Below are 16,497 nucleotides of genomic sequence, written 5' to 3' on the forward strand. Positions count from 1 at the left end.
ACACACACAAAAATAGGATTAGAAACTCAACATAAAAAGGTAAAGCAAGGCAGTAAAGTAGGCTACATACAGTAAGAGATAGTCTACTAAAGAAATAATTCATAAAACATTTAAAGCAATAGAAATTAGGCATACGATAAATGAATACAAATAATAAATAAAAATCCTCAGGAAATCAGGAGGTAACTTAGTTTCAAGTGTTTTAAAAAACAAGTCTGAAACTCTATGCTTCTCTCTGTCAAAATATTTAATATTTAGTATATTTTGCTTTGATCGGCTACCAGTATGTCTTCATCCTTGCTCCTCTTTTTATTATTTAAATTGTTTATTTATTTTTCCTTCTTAAATTCAAACTCTGTGTTAGTCTCAATGGAAGTGTCTTATTTTGTTATGTCCTTTCTGAAATAAAGAAAAGAAAATATAATCTCGTTCACTCATAACAGCTGATCTCAGACCAGCGCTGATTTACACTGTTTACTTCCGGTCACGTGATCTGTGCTGCTCTCAATCGACGTTTCGGTGCATTTGCGATCAATTTATTGATATATATAGAGATAATCACGGATATTTATGTACTGTCCGATTAAAAATCCCCCACTTTTAACTGATTTTGTGTTATTCGCGAAAGCCGGATTGATCCGGAAGTAAATACGGGCTCGCGGAATTTTGCGGCAAAGAAATGGGTGTAACGTGGTGAGAAACATTTTTGTTTTCATATTATTGTTTAATAAATTTAGTTTTTACCTGTCGTTTAGAGTACTCTGGTTCTTATAAAACTGTTATTATATAGGAATATTATATTATTATTTGGAAAGAAACAAAGCTCTTCAATATCTCGTTTGTTTATATTTCATATCTTCCGTTTGTTTAGTATATACACTGCAGCTCAAAAGTTTTGGATCAGTCAGATTTTTAATGTTTTTATAAGAAGTCTCTTCTGCTCACCAAGGCTGCATTTATCTGATAAAAAATATATATATATATAATAAATAAAACAGTAATATTGTGAAATATTATGATGACAATGTAAATAATCTGTTTGTGAATATATAGTAAAGTGTAATTTATTATTATAATAAGATGATTTGATGCTCAACAAACATTTGAGATTATTATCAATGTTGAAAACAGTAATTTTTTTTTTTTTTTCAGGATTATTTGATGAATAGAAAGTTCAGAAGAACAGCATTTATCTGAAATATAATCTTTTGGGCAATTGAATTCATCCTTGATGAATAAAAGTATTGATTTCTTTTATTTCTTTCCCCCAAAAAATAAAATAAGAAATCTTACTGACCCCAAACTTTTGAACGGTAGCGTTTCATGTAACAAAGATTATATTTCAGATTAATGCTGTTCTTCTGAACTTTCTATTCATCAAAGAATCCTGAAATTAAGAAGATTTGATGCTGAAAATTCAGCTTTGATCACAGGAATAGGTTACATTTTAAAATATAATAAAATAGAAAACAGCTGTTTTACATTGTAATAATATTTCACAGTATTACTGTTTTTTGATGTTGTTGTATTTTTAATCAAATAAATGCAGCCTTGGTGAGCAGAAGAGACTTATTTTAAAAACATAAAAAACTTTTGACTGGTAGTGTATGAAAAACAAATCTGGCAAATAATATGAATGTATAGTGTGTTTGCTGATATGAAGGATGTGTGTGTGTCAGTGTGTGTCAGGTGCCCGTGTCCGAGGGCAAGAGCGTTCAGCAGACGGTCGATATTCTGCATAAGAAGCTGGAGCAACTAGGAGCCGTTAAACAGGGGAACTTCTGGGTCGACTGCGAGACATACCACGCCACGGGAAACGCCACCGGTAACCGGCTCACACCGTTACCATGGAAACCACCCTGTATATCACCATGAGGACATGTATATCACCCTCTCTCTCTCTCTCTCTCTCTCTCTCAGGGCAGCCGAGTAAGCTGTTGTACGTGATGCATAACTCGGAGACGCCGCTGAGCTGCATGGCTCTGTTCGAGGGCGGACCGGGTCTCAGCGCTGACGCCAACTTTGACGTCCTGATGGTGAAACTCAAGAGTCACTTCCAGAACGCTAAAGGCCATAAAGTGGAGAGTCGCGGTTGCCGTTATCGCTACTGCGACTTCCTGGTGAAGATCGGCACCGTCGCCATGAGCTCCAGCGCTAGAGGCATTTCAGTCGAGGTTTGTTTACGCGTTCAGTGGCTCTCATTCACTAAGTGTGTGCTGACGCATGAGTTTGACACACAAACTAACGTTTATTTCAAATTTATGGAAAAATGTAGAAACAACTGAAAACAAACGTACGCCAAAAGTGTGCGGACGCATGAAATTGACACGCGAACTGTCGTACTAACGTTTATTTCAAACTTATGAGGAAAAAAACACGTAGGAACAAATAAAAAAATATGCCCCCAAAAAAAGACATTGCTGGAAGCAGCACATTTTGGGGGAATTTTTTTTACCATCCTAAAAAAAAAGTTTCAACTAAATAAATGTAATCAATTAATTCGCAAAATGATTAAAAACAGTCACGCTATTACTCTGAGACCTACCTACACCCGCTGGAGAGGAACTTGATCAGCGACAGGATAGCTTAGACTTTGTGTTAAAATTTAATTGAATACATAGATATTTAATCAAATACAGCGAGTAAGAATTCAGAAATGCCACCTTAAAGCTCGAGCTGTGAAACTTTGGAGGAAACTTTGCGTTATCGTACAATGATGTGTACGAATTCAGCTCCTGAGAAACGAGAGGCGGAGCAGGGGAGGGAGGAGGGTAATCAGCTCCTGAGAAACGAGAGGCGGAGCTGGGGAGGGAGGAGGGTAATCAGCTCCTGAGAAACGAGAGGCGGAGCTGGGGAGGGAGGAGGGTAATCAGCTCCTGAGAAACGAGAGGTGGAGCTGGGGATGGAGGAGGGTAATCAGCTCCTGAGAAACGAGAGGTGGAGCTGGGGAGGGAGGAGGGTAATCAGCTCCTGAGAAACGAGAGGCGGAGCTGGGGAGGGAGGAGGGTAATCAGCTCCTGAGAAACGAGAGGCGGAGCTGGGGAGGGAGGAGGGTAATCAGCTCCTGAGAAACGAGAGGCGGAGCTGGGGAGGGAGGAGGGTAATCAGCTCCTGAGAAACGAGAAGTGGAGCTGGGGAGGGAGGAGGGTAATCAGCTCCTGAGAAACGAGAGGCGGAGCTGGGGAGGGAGGAGGGTAATCAGCTCCTGAGAAACGAGAGGCGGAGCTGGGGAGGGAGGAGGGTAATCAGCTCCTGAGAAACGAGAGGCGGAGCTGGGGAGGGAGGAGGGTAATCAGCTCCTGAGAAACGAGAGGCGGAGCTGGGGAGGGAGGAGGGTAATCAGCTCCTGAGAAACGAGAGGTGGAGCTGGGGAGGGAGGAGGGTAATCAGCTCCTGAGAAACGAGAGGTGGAGCTGGGGATGGAGGAGGGTAATCAGCTCCTGAGAAACGAGAGGTGGAGCTGGGGAGGGAGGAGGGTAATCAGCTCCTGAGAAACGAGAGGTGGAGCTGGGAGGGAGGAGGGTAATCAGCTCCTGAGAAACGAGAGGTGGAGCTGGGGATGGAGGAGGGTAATCAGCTCCTGAGAAATGAGAGGTGGAGCTGGGGAGGGAGGAGGGTAATTAGCTCCTAAGAAATGAGAGGTGGAGCTGGGGAGGGAGGCAGGAGGGTAATCAGCTCCTGAGAAACGAGAGGTGGAGCTGGGGAGGGAGGAGGGTAATCAGCTCCTGAGAAACGAGAGGTGGAGCTGGGGATGGAGGAGGGTAATCAGCTCCTGAGAAACGAGAGGTGGAGCTGGGGATTGAGGAGGGTAATCAGCTCCTGAGAAACGAGAGGTGGAGCTGGGGAGGGAGGAGGGTAATCAGCTGGGGAGGGAGGAGGGTAATCAGCTCCTGAGAAACGAGGTGGAGCTGGGGAGGGAGGAGGGTAATCAGCTCCTGAGAAACGAGAGGCAGAGCTGGGGAGGGAGGAGGGTAATCAGCTCCTGAGAAACGAGAGGCGGAGCTGGGGAGGGAGGAGGGTAATCAGCTCCTGAGAAACGAGAGGCGGAGCTGGGGATGGAAGAGGGTAATCAGCTCCTGAGAAACGAGAGGTGGAGCTGGGGAGGGAGGAGGGTAATCAGCTCCTGAGAAACGAGAGGTGGGACTGGGGAGGGAGGAGGGTAATCAGCTCCTGAGAAACGAGAGGCGGAGCTGGGGAGGGAGGAGGGTAATTAGCTCCTGAGAAACGAGAGGCGGAGTTGGGGAGGGAGGAGGGTAATCAGCTCCTGAGAAACGAGAGGTGGAGCTGGGGGTGGAGGAGGGTAATCAGCTCCTGAGAAACGAGAGGTGGAGCTGGGGAGGGAGGAGGGTAATCAGCTCCTGAGAAACGAGAGGTACTCCTGAATACAGTGATAGGAGTCGTATTCCTACAGGTAGAGGATCAGCTGATGCAAGCTTGACTAACGTGACCTGCCAGAACTGACGCTATGCTTAATGTCTGTCAAGCTGTGAATAAAACCTGTTGTCTTTTCTGATTAATCCGAAGCAGAAACGCATGCTAATGTCCAGTAATATGTGTTGTGTTTGTCTGAAGGTGGAGTATTGTTCGTGTGTGATCCCCGGAGACTGCTGGAACCTCATGAAGGAGTTCATGCAGAGTTTCCTGGGCTCCAACACTCCCGAGCTGCCGACGGTGTTCACCAGTAAACCCGAGGGTCTGAGCGTGCCGGTGGACTGCATGGACACCATGAGCCAGTACCTGGAGCTCTTCAGCAGAGTCCGCAAACAGCAGGTGCTACCCGGCAGTGGCGTACGGTGAACACGTGTCATGAAACCTGCCATGATCTTCACCTCGACGCTGAAACCTGCGATAATCTTCACCTCGACGCTGAAACCTGCCATGATCTTCACCTCGACGCTGAAACCTGCGATAATCTTCACCTCGACGCTGAAACCTGCGATAATCTTCACCTCGACGCAAGACAACGAGTGTCTGGATCACTGGCTGTTTGAGAGATACAGACACTCCTGAGAGAACATGATGAGAACATTTCTCGTTTCGTTTGTGTTTGTATTATTTTAGTTGTGGATGCTTAATTTTTATGTGTACATTGGAATTTGTAAAATAAACAGTTTACTTTGAATTGCAATCATTGTATTAAAATGAGTGCTGTGCAACGATTAATCGTGATTAATCACATCAAAAATAAAGTTTTGTGTTTACATAAGGTTTGTGTACTGTGCATAATTTTGTATATATAAATACACACACATTTGTATTTATATATACAAAATAATTATACACATATATTATGTAAACACAGTTTTATTTTGGATGCGATTAATTGTTGCCCAGCATTAATATAAATATAAATATTTTGTACATAACACATTTTTCTTAAATATATTAATGCATGTGTGTGTATTTATATAAATATACAAAATAATTATACACAGTACAGACACATATTATGTAAACACAAACTTCTTTTCGTATGCGATTTTTTAATCGTTGCCCAGCACTAATTAAAATCAATGTTCTGGTAGAATCGCTAAATTTGGTTTTGAATCAGTACTTCAGAGGGTGTATCAAAAGTCATGTGATTTCAGCAAACAAGGGTTTGTTACGTCATAAAAGTGATTTGCCACTAAACAAAGAGAGTGATATTTATGGCCTGATTAGCCAACCCCTCTTATAAACACACAAAACAAGCAATACACATTAATAAAACCACACAAATTATACACACTTCCTTATTGGTAAGTAATAAGTTGAAGATTTCCCTTTAAATTATTCCACTTTAATGAAAACATTTGCCTTTTGTCTTGTAAAAGCCATCATTGGGCATGTTGAAACTGGTTCTGGTTTTGTAAAACAATTTGTTCAATTGATTAAGAGATTCAATTGCTAAAGGTTATTGTACAAACTCGCCAAAACAAACAAAAAAAACACCTTAGATTTGGTCAGATTTAGTTTTAAATAATGATTTTGCTTGAAGAATGTCAGCTTTGATGTTTGAACAGAAATACTACATTTGCATAACAAATGCAGAACAGATGAAGGCACAGATAATTGGCTAGTAAATTCTAATTTATTTGAATATGCATGAGCAAAACACACGGGATAAATTCCAATTCACATGCAGTCAGCCTTATATAAAATACGAGCTTAAAATTAGCATGGCTCAACACTTGACAGGACATGTATGAAGTTTATAGGCTACATAGTATTTTTGAAGCCTTTTTTATGAGACAAACCAAGAATATTCTGTAACACTTTATTTGACAGTGTCCTTGTTACATATGTTACATGTACTTACCATAGTAATAACAGTAAATTATGCATAATTACATGCAACTAACCCTCAACCAAACCCTAATCCTACCCTAACCCTATAGTAAGTACATGTAGTTCATTAATATCACTCAGTACTTCAATATATAATTACACTGTAACAATGACACCTTAAAATGAAGTGTAACTGGATATTCTTGTTAAGATAGATTTTATTACTAAACACGAATCTTGCCATAACACAATATCAGACATGCCAACACTACGCAACATGCGATATTACCGTGAAATGTAAACTATAAAATGACCATAAATACCCTAAAATCCATTTCACTGAATTTTTCAATCTCAGCCAGTTCAAACTCTAGGCTCGATCTGATTTAACTACAGTCGCAAAGCATGCTGGGTAGCCAGTAAAGCCTCATTGCAGAAACGTGTATGTTACTTTAACTGTAAAGTCCACATGTTGCCTTTGTTTGCAGTTAGTCCCAATCTTTCGCATATAATCAGTGTATTAAGTATATATGCACTTATTGCATATAAAATCTAAATGCAAAATAAATCACATCATGTTCTGAGGTTAATCTGTTCATTTGACTCCGCCTCTGGAGCTTTAAAACCTGACGGACGTCTCAACAACCGCATGAAAAGCCGGCTTAAAACTGGCTTAAATGCGCCAACTTTCGCGATCTCGACCAATCAGAACAAGGTAGTTACATGATTGATCGCTCCTCAGCCAATCAGAGCGCAGTGACGCCAGCGCTGGGCAGTTCGGTTGAGGCGAAAATGGTGACAGCTCGCGCGTGCGGATAATGGCGGTAAATAACAGTCGAAAGAGAGTGTAAAAAAAAAAACCCGCTAATATTAAACGTAATTTTACTCTTCAAAAACACATTTACCGGCTGTTTCGTGGAGGACTCGCGCGTTAGAGCCGATTAAAAGCTGATCGGGGGTTTTCGGTGTGAGTTTATTCTGTAGCTGCGGCTCTTGAACTGGTTTTTGTTCAACGGATTTAAAGTAACAGATCTCTCGCGCCGGTATAAACACACACACACCGATCGAGCCCCGGTACCGGAACCTCCCGGATCCGCCGATACCGAAGATTCCGCGTGTCTCCCGGTGGAGCGTCTTTTGTTCTGTAAGTAGCGCTAGCGGGTTAGCACACAAACACACACACACACACGCTCATACACAAACATTCAAACAACAGAGACAGACACACACACTCATAACACAATAACACACGTATATCACATGCATTCATCTACGCACACAACATTGTGTGACAAACACATAACGTGCACAAATACTAAACACTCAGTCTTGTATACAAACACGACTGCACACTTTCAAATACACACACACACTTTATCAAATGTAATGTACGACAAACACCAAGCTAACAAAAATATTAAGTTATGAAAATATCTCTGAACATTCAAAACATTATTTTTTATGTCTTAACGTTCTTTTCTGTTATGCGAACATTCCATTGTATCATTCTTCAAACATTATGGAACGTTACTTTAGAATGTTCTGAACGTTCTGAAACAAGTAGTAACATTTAAAAAAAAAAACGTTAGACGAACGTTTTAGGGGGAAAAAACGCTAATATATGTGCTAATATTTTGAGAACATTATTAAAGACAAGATAACTTTGAACAAACGTTCTATTAATGTTACTGGAAGAACGTTGTTCATTACGTTGAGAGAACGTTAGCTAAAGTTCTCAAAAAACGTTCCACGATGTATAAATAATGCTTCTGTGCTAACGTTTTGAGAACATTATTAAAGAGCAGATAACTTTGAACGGATGTTCTATTAATGTTACTGGAATAACGTTGAGAGAACGTTAGCTCAAGTTCTGAAAACGTTCCCTGTTCGCTATACACACTTTAAAAACCAGTTCACTCCCCTTATAGGAACAGATTCTGGTACTATGATGTTGCTCAGATCAGGACTAAACCGTTTGATGGCACTGATTTCACTATTGAATGTTGAAGTTTTGGGTGTAAATAAAGTGTGTTTCTCGTCCGCAGTGTTTGTTGGGCATTATGAAGTCCTGTAAACTGTACGGCAGCAGGACATGTGCGCTCTGATGCTGAAGCTCACCCTTTCTCACAGTGAGTCCGTTAAAACTATTTTATGGACAATTTTGCTTTCCCTCATCCTTTTTTTTTATTTTTTTTATCAGAGGGGTTCAAGACCCCAGGACTTTTGTCGCACTTGAACCACGAATACACAAAAACATTTAATGGATTTGAGTTTTGTGGTTGAAATTTAAAAAAGTAACAAATCCGGGTCAATTTGACCCCCTTAGGAATGAATGGAATGCGAGGAATGCTTCAGTACACATAAGAAAAACCTAAAAATGCTCAAGATTCAAACTAAAAATGCTAAAACTTTACCAAAAATGTATTTATATAATATCTACATGTGTATCTGAATGAATACTGAAGAGAAACTGACTTTAGGACCCAGAGGAACAGCTCATTTGCTCCATATAGAGCTATAAGGCCATCTAGAGTCATGAAATATCATCTTATATTATTATTTTTCCACAAGAGGTCGAAGACACCCAATGTAAGATATTTAAGAATGTGAGGAATGTGCTTAAACACTACAGTAGTCAACATTTGAAGTGGATCAATGAATTACTTATTTGAAATAATCTGTGTTTGTGAGCAACTTGTAAGCAACGTCTCTCTCCCTGTTATCTTCAGGATGAGCGCGGTCATCATGGCGTGTGGTTCCTGACTGCTAATGCTCATGCGCGTTGGGAGACATGGATCGCTGTAAGCATGTGGCGCGGTTCCGTTTGGGCCACGGCCACTCGATCCTGAACCCGCAGATGTGGCGCTGCGTGGACTGCGGCACCACGGAGTCGGTGTGGGCGTGTCTGAAGTGCACTCATGTGGCGTGCGGTCGCTACATGGAAGAACACTCCCTGAGCCACTTCCAGCAGACGCAGCACCCGCTAGCCATGGACGTACGCGAGCTAGCCGTCTTCTGTTTCGCGTGTGGCGACTACGTGTTGAACGATAACGTCGAGGGCGACTTGAAGCTTCTCCGCGGGGCCCTATCAACCGTCCGAATCCCTGGCCAGCGTTCCCTGCGTTCGTCAACATCCGACGGCGGGTTTAGAGCGTGTGATGTTAATGTGTCGCGTACGTCTGCGCGGACGGCGTTGTGGCACCGACGGAAAACCCTCCTACAAAGTGCGTTACGCCGCTGGAGAAACCGGCAGCAAGAAGAAGAGAGGGAGCGTGAGGAAAAGCAGGAGCAAGAGCGCGAGGAGAAGCGACGACAACGCAGGGAAGTCAAGAAACGGTTAATGGGAGAGCTAGCGAACGTCCCACCAAGGAAAAGCGCGCGGTTGCTAACACAGGCTCCCCGTACGACGCTCGCCCTCATCCCTCGAAAGTTCCGCGATCCTCCGGAACGACTGCCTTCGGCTCCCAAACAGTCGCTTTTGTCGCTGTCCGGCAAGACTCTTTCGCGTAAGACGGGTCGTTTACGCCGATATCACGCGTCGCAGTCGGCGCGGCGCAGGAAACTAGCACCGGGGGTCACTGGACTTCGCAATCTTGGGAACACGTGCTACATGAACTCCATCCTTCAGGTTTTGAGCCACTTGCAGAAGTTTCGGGAGTGTTTCCTCACGCTGGACTTGTGCGAGACCGAGGAGCTCCTCGCTAAGACTAACCAATCACAGGGTGTGGGGGGTGGAGCCAGGACCCTCGCTACGCTAGTCCCGCCCAGTTTGAGTTCGGCAGAACTGGTGCAACCGAAAGAGCCGCGGTCCTCGTCTCGGCAGAAGATGTCGTTGTGTCACGAATTGCACACGCTCTTCCGGGTCATGTGGTCGGGTCGGTGGTCGCTAGTGTCTCCGTTCGCTATGCTACATTCCGTGTGGAACCTGATTCCAGCGTTTCGCGGATATGACCAGCAGGACGCGCAAGAGTTCTTGTGCGAGCTTCTGGATAAAGTCCAGCAGGAACTGGAGTCGGACGGACCCAAGAAACACTTCTTGATCCCGATCACGCAGCGGAAACTGTCCAAACAAGTCCTCAAAGTGCTCAACACGATCTTCCACGGACAGCTGCTCAGCCAGGTGACGTTAGAGTCTGAATCTTAACGATTCTGATTCCAACTTCGATTCTTATCGATTTTCCTCATTTTGATTTCAGTAAGGTTACAAAAAACGAACTTAGATATCATGAACAGAAATCATCAGGATAAAGAACACTTACACAAGGAGCGTTTGCCTGTGGTTTAAAAACACCATAGAAGAACAACTAGCAGAACTAATATACACTTCAGGCATTATTAAAGACAATAAACACTCAGTGATTAAAAAAGAACAAATAAAAAATTAGTGATCGCAACTAATAGACACAACTGAACACAGATACGACTGAAATAAACAGAGTTTTACGATTTTCGGGTATTCAGAAACTGTAATCAAGTGTAAAGTAACACTGTACTTTATCAATAAAATATACAATACAAACATATTTATTCCGTAAATATGGAAGGATTCAGTATAAAAGTTATTCAGTGAAGAATGAGTGACTTTTCTCTGTCTTTTGTTGTTTGATTAGTGTTATTATAGAGCGGGAATATTAGTGTTATTATAGAGCGGGAATATTAGTGTTATTATAGAGCGGGAATATTAGTGTTATTATAGAGCAGGAATATTAGGCTACTGTCACTTTAAGATCTGCACTGATCCAATATAATGATACACAGTTGAAGAGAGTCTTTTGAGCTTGAATGGTTTAAAGTCATGTTGAAATTAGGGATGTCCCGATCAGGTTTTTTTGCCCCCGAGTCCGAGTCATTTGATTTTGAGTATCTACCGATACCGAGTCCCGATCCGATACTTCTATAATACATAAAAAAAGAATAAAGAAGAGCGAAAAAACAGATCCAGGATGTTCCTTATTTTTTATTTAATTCACCTTATTTTAACATTCAACAACTCTGTTAACAAACAGAGCACTTCTGTGAGATAGCTTGAACAATCAAGTAATAAATAACATAAATTCTTCACTTTTGGACTTTAGTGCAACAGTAAATATAAAAAAAGTCTAATATATAAACAAATAGCACCTCAACTTAAAATACCCGGCAGGCATGTAAACAAATAAAAAATAAAAGTGCTACAGTGTTTGCAAAGCCAGTAATGTGCTTTTAGGAACTGCACTCCTAACTCTTACGCCGGTTTCACACTGCACGCGTCAGCAGAGCGTACAGCGCGTATTTTTTTCGCTGCCCATATTAACAGATTAGAGCATTCACACCGCACGCAGAGGTGGCGCGGCAGTGCGTAGCAGAGCAGAGCAGCAGTGCCGCGATCGTTTCGGCGCGCCGCTTACGCTGAATTAAAGTGACAATGCATTGATCATGGCCAAAATACACCGCAGTTTTATCCAAAAAGTGCATTGATGATATCTATTGTGTTTTAAACAGTCAATCAAATGACCAACAGCAATTTAAAAAGAAAACAAATGTCCAAAAACAAACTTGTTGCCAGAACAATAAAAACAAAGATGAACCAAAAGTTATATAAATGAAATTATTAATAAAATAAGCTTCTTGACAAGTCTTTTCTCTTAAATGTATTTGAAAACGAAATAAAGCAATGCCAACTTATCCATTATAGAGTACTCTGTCTGTACACAACCCGCGTGACAAACGCCGCCAGTGTGAAAGCAAAACGCGCGTGTCCTGCTCCTGCTCACCATATACGCACTGCTCCTGCGCTGCTTACGCTCTGCTCGCGTGCAGTGTGAAACCGGCGTAACTCTGTGGCACCGCATAACTATAGATGTGTTCAAATAATGAGAATATATATACATATATATCCGAATCCTGATCAGGAGGTAAAGTCCGATTCCGATCGAGTCTGAAAACACGTGATCGGGCCCGATTTCCGATCACGTGATCGGATCGGGACATCCCTAGTTGAAATGCTCACAAAGTAATCGATAAGAGGAATTGAAATTGAATTTTATAACAATCGATTTTTGATTCCCAAACCCTAGAAAATTTCTAGTGCCACTAGAAATAATCGAATAATGCATGTAGGACTAAATTGCTGGGTGAATTACTGGATTTGCCTGCTATAATCCCTGTTTCTAAACTGCAGGTAACGTGTCTGTCCTGCAAGCGCAAGTCAAACACGGTGGAGCCGTTCTGGGATCTGTCTCTGGAGTTCCCGGAGCGATACCACCGCATGGAGAAGCCTAGCGCCGCGTGTCAACGGAGCTGCTCCCTGTCCGAGATGCTCGCCAAGTTCACGGAGACCGAAGCTTTGGAGGGTTGCATTTACGCCTGCAACTTCTGCAACAGTACGTAACATCTTGAATTCTTTATTAAGCTTTACATAAACAGTGAACCATTAACAGCAATACAATACAATTTTGTACAAATGTGACCCTGGACCACAAACCCAGTCTCGAGTCGCACAGGTATATCTGTGGCAATAGCCAACAATACATATGGGTCAAAATTATTCATTTTTCTTTAATGCCAAAAATCATTAGGATATTAAGTAAAGATCATGTTCCATGAAGATATTTTCTAAATTTCCTACTGTAAATTTATAAAACATGTATTTTTGTGAGTGAATTTGCAACTTTAAAGGAGATTTTCTCAATGTTTAGATTGTTGTTGTTTTTTGAGCACCCTCAGATTCCAAATTTTCAAATAGTTGTATCTCGGACAAATATGGTCCAATCCTGCATGCATTAATGGAAAGCTTATTTATTCAGCTTCCGGATGATGTATAAATCTCAATTAAAAAAAAAAACCCTTGTGACTGGTTTTGTGGTAAATTAAACTTATATCGCAAATAATATTACTCAGTTTCATCATTCTTACTGATCTCAAGAATTGTTTTTCCCTTCTAGTTGTTTATGCATTTAACATCAAACTTTCCCGTTTCAGGAAAGCGCCGCAAATCGTCCCATAAGCCCCTGTCTCTTTCAGAGGCCTGTAAGCAGTTACTCATCTGCCGTTTACCTCAGGTTCTGCGGCTACACCTCAAACGCTTCCGGTCAGTCAGAACCCTTCCCATGTTTCACCTTGTTAAAGGGATAGTTCACCCAAAAATGTTTGATTAGCCCATGATTTACTCTCCTTCATGCCATCTTAGGTGTATATGACATTCTTCTTTCAGACGAACACAATCAAGAGTTATATAAAAAAATGTCCTGGCTCTTCCAAGCTTTATAATGGCCATAAAATGAAGTCCATAAAAGTGCATCTATCCATCATAAAAGTGCATCTATCATCATAAAAGTGCATCTATCCATCATAAAAGTGCATCTATCCATCATAAAAGTGCATCTATCCACTTTTATGGCCATTATAAAGCTTGGAAGAGCCAGGACATTTTTTTTATATAACTCTGATTGGTTCCCTATCCCTTTAATGGTTTGAACCCACTTCCTCCTAACGGTTCTCATGTTTCCAGGTGGTCCGGTCGGAACCACAGGGAGAAGATCGGTGTCCACGTGGCTTTTGATCAGGTCCTGAATATTCAACCATACTGTTGCTCGGACGCCGCTCCGATGCCGCAGAGAGAAGCCTTCACCTATGACCTTTCTGCTGTAGTGATGCATCATGGGAAAGGCTTTGGCTCAGGGCACTACACGGCCTACTGTTATAACACTGAAGGAGGTGAGACATGGTTCTTGGCTAGCGAGTCTGGGGTTCATGTGGACTGTTCACCATTGGTATGAATGCAACTCTTGGTTTAAGCAAGCAGCTCGTACTCTTCACATCTCCTACCGACTGAAGGCCCGTTCACACACAGGACGATAACTATAAAGATAACGATAAAGATATAGTTCTAAAAATCGTTCTCCAAATGAAAGAATAGCAGAGTTCACGCCACAGCTAAAACGATAGCAATACGAGGAACGATATCATTGGGATCACTTTCAGAACTATTTTTTCCTGCTGCCGAACGATAAAACACTGACAGCCAATCAGAATTCCAGCCGTCGAATGATAAAACCATGACAGCCAATCAGAATTCCAGCCGTCGAACGATAAAACGCTGACAGCCAATCAGAATTCCAGCCGTCGAATGATAAAACACTGACAGCCAATCAGAATCCACTCGAATATAAAGGGCTCGCGCATTTAAAATGTCAGAACACATTCTGGAGAAGTTAATCGCTGAGGTCCAGAAAAACCCACCCCCTTTTCAAGGATACGTTAACAAAAATTATACGTGGAAAGTAATCGGTCGTACCCTTGGAATAAATGAAGTATTAACAACGAGATCATTATGCAGGCTAGCAAATAGTGTAACAAAATTACCTCAGGTATCCAGCGCTAATTTCGACAACATTGTATTGCTTCCTTTGAAGTTGCAGTGAAAAAGGAGTTGTATATTTATATAAAGATGTTGACTAGGCGTTGGTTTTATTCCACTATTGACTTCGTCTGCTAAATTCACTGTTAGATTAGATGGATTACACTAGACTAGCTGGTTTCACAGATGCGCTCGAAACGTAGCATGGTGAGAACATCTGCTGGTAAATGACGTGTAAATGCAACAAGAACAGCAAAAACATGTTCAATGACGTGTTGTTCACAGCAATTGTAAATCCATTTTCGCTACATTGAAACCGCAGCGCGCACTTGGAATAAAAAGATTATTATCGTTCGTTGGTGTGTGTCAATGTACCGTAACCCTCTGGTGCTCTTCACGCGGCGGTCAAAAATGACCCAATTTTCATTTCAATGAAAGGAATGTACTATATTTTAGTTTGATAATGTTTTTTTTATTTTGTATTTTATGGGGATTTTATGGTACTACATTATATTTACGCTGTATTTATAATTCATTTCTTCACGTTTTGAGCATAGACCTGAACTGGTAAATCTTGAATGCTTTAAAGCAACAGACTGAAGTTTGATCTCTTTTTAAAGACGATGCATGGCTAATTTAAAATGACAAAGTTTAAAAAAGTGAACCTTAAAAAAAGTTACAGAATCTTACATTTATTGTTATGAAAAAAGCACCAAAATACTATTTAATTTTTTTATATGAAATCTATATTTTCAAAAACAAGTTTTACTAGAAAATAAAAGCCATATATCTAAAGTTGTGTTCCAAATGTGAGCTTGATATCTCTAAAAATGAGCGTTCAGTGAGATGTTGTTCGGCTGCAGTACCAAACGCTTCCACTAGAGGAACTTCGTCTCGCATTCATTTCCAATGTGTCATTTCTGACCGCGAGGAGCACAAGAGTGACCATTGTTTACAGCACCATTCAACCTGTTCGAATCATGTCCATGATTTTTTGTTCACACAAAAACAAAACCTTTACCAAGTTTAATACCATTCCGATGAAGTAAATAAAAAAAAACGTTTTTTTTGTGTGTGTTTGTCTTACAGGTTTCTGGGTTCACTGTAACGACTCTGAGATGAACGTGTGCAGTGTGGAGGAGGTGTGCAGCACTCAGGCCTACATCTTGTTCTACACACAACGCTCCTCTTAAACCTGTCTGTCTCTCTATCTGTCTCTCTTTCTTCTCTCTATACCTGTCTCTCATTGGAGGTCTGTTCCTGACATCAGCAGTGAGACTCAGAGATTGATTGGTCTCTGCTGGCACAGTCACACTTTACCCAGGGCATTCAGGACCAAACTACTCACCTGCAGGGTCCAGAACAGCAGGGACACACACACACACACTGAAGTCCCTCTGCTGTCGGAGAGAGAGACAGACGGATCATCCTGGAGAGAAAAATGCGACAGCAATATGATCATCAAACACTCTGAATCAGGAATTCTTCACCTTTGATACTGCGACTGTTTTCTACTCTCTTTCTATTTGGGACGAAAATCAGGAAAACAGAGAAAGCCTCTTCATTTACATCAGTGGTAAATGACTGAACAATCTTATGACGCTGAATGTCTTTAGTTGTGTATGTATGTGTGTGAGTGTGTGTTGAGTGGAAGGGTGTGACTGCTGACCTCTGACCCTTGACCTTTGTCCTGTATTGTGAGAGCACCTGTTATCAACTTTATTGATCTTGTGGGATCTTCCTGATGATAGTGAATAAAGAAAAAAATCATGAATCCTTGACATGCTGTCTGTTTTATATTTGATGCGCATTTCATTGCATGGATGGGTTGGGTGTAAAGACAAAAAGGTTATTGAAATCTAAAATCATTTTAAACAATTTCCTGACCTTGT

General features: G+C 41.5%; 2 protein-coding genes across 3 annotated transcripts; both read left to right on the plus strand.

Annotated features, from left to right (window-relative positions):
• The first annotated feature begins 483 nt into the window (after window positions 1–483).
• Window positions 484–5,122, plus strand: med20 (mediator complex subunit 20). Its single transcript, XM_082138776.1, has 4 exons — window positions 484–693; window positions 1,680–1,825; window positions 1,921–2,174; window positions 4,573–5,122. The coding sequence occupies exons 1-4, from the start codon at window positions 680–682 to the stop codon at window positions 4,795–4,797; spliced, it is 639 nt and encodes a 212-aa protein (XP_081994902.1). The 5' UTR covers window positions 484–679; the 3' UTR covers window positions 4,798–5,122.
• A 1,931-nt stretch (window positions 5,123–7,053) lies between these two features.
• On the plus strand, window positions 7,054–16,386 carry usp49 (ubiquitin specific peptidase 49). 2 transcript variants are annotated; one of them, XM_082138718.1, is made up of 7 exons: window positions 7,054–7,411; window positions 8,313–8,396; window positions 8,997–10,387; window positions 12,428–12,629; window positions 13,228–13,336; window positions 13,757–13,962; window positions 15,695–16,386. In XM_082138718.1, exons 3-7 carry the CDS (start codon window positions 9,059–9,061, stop codon window positions 15,796–15,798), a joined length of 1,950 nt encoding a protein of 649 aa, XP_081994844.1. In that variant the 5' UTR covers window positions 7,054–7,411; window positions 8,313–8,396; window positions 8,997–9,058; the 3' UTR covers window positions 15,799–16,386. The 2 variants fall into 2 exon arrangements, with proteins under 2 accessions (XP_081994844.1, XP_081994845.1); XM_082138719.1 differs by lacking the exon at window positions 8,313–8,396.
• The last annotated feature ends 111 nt before the right edge of the window (window positions 16,387–16,497 follow it).

Source organism: Leuciscus leuciscus (genome assembly GCF_965113295.1).
Source record: "Leuciscus leuciscus genome assembly, chromosome: 15".
Taxonomy (NCBI): Eukaryota; Metazoa; Chordata; class Actinopteri; order Cypriniformes; family Leuciscidae; genus Leuciscus; species Leuciscus leuciscus.

Bases quoted from the DNA above. Each gene is read 5' to 3' on its own strand.
- med20 (XM_082138776.1), top strand. The intron at 1,826-1,920 runs GTAACCGGCTCA...TCTCTCTCTCAG, and splicing joins CGCCACGGGAAACGCCACCG to GGCAGCCGAGTAAGCTGTTG. The intron at 2,175-4,572 runs GTTTGTTTACGC...GTTTGTCTGAAG, and splicing joins CTAGAGGCATTTCAGTCGAG to GTGGAGTATTGTTCGTGTGT.
- usp49 (XM_082138718.1), top strand. From the start codon at position 9,059: ATGGATCGCTGTAAGCATGTGGCGCGGTTCCGTTTGGGCCACGGCCAC. The intron at 10,388-12,427 runs GTGACGTTAGAG...TCTAAACTGCAG, and splicing joins ACGGACAGCTGCTCAGCCAG to GTAACGTGTCTGTCCTGCAA. The intron at 13,337-13,756 runs GTCAGTCAGAAC...TCATGTTTCCAG, and splicing joins CTACACCTCAAACGCTTCCG to GTGGTCCGGTCGGAACCACA.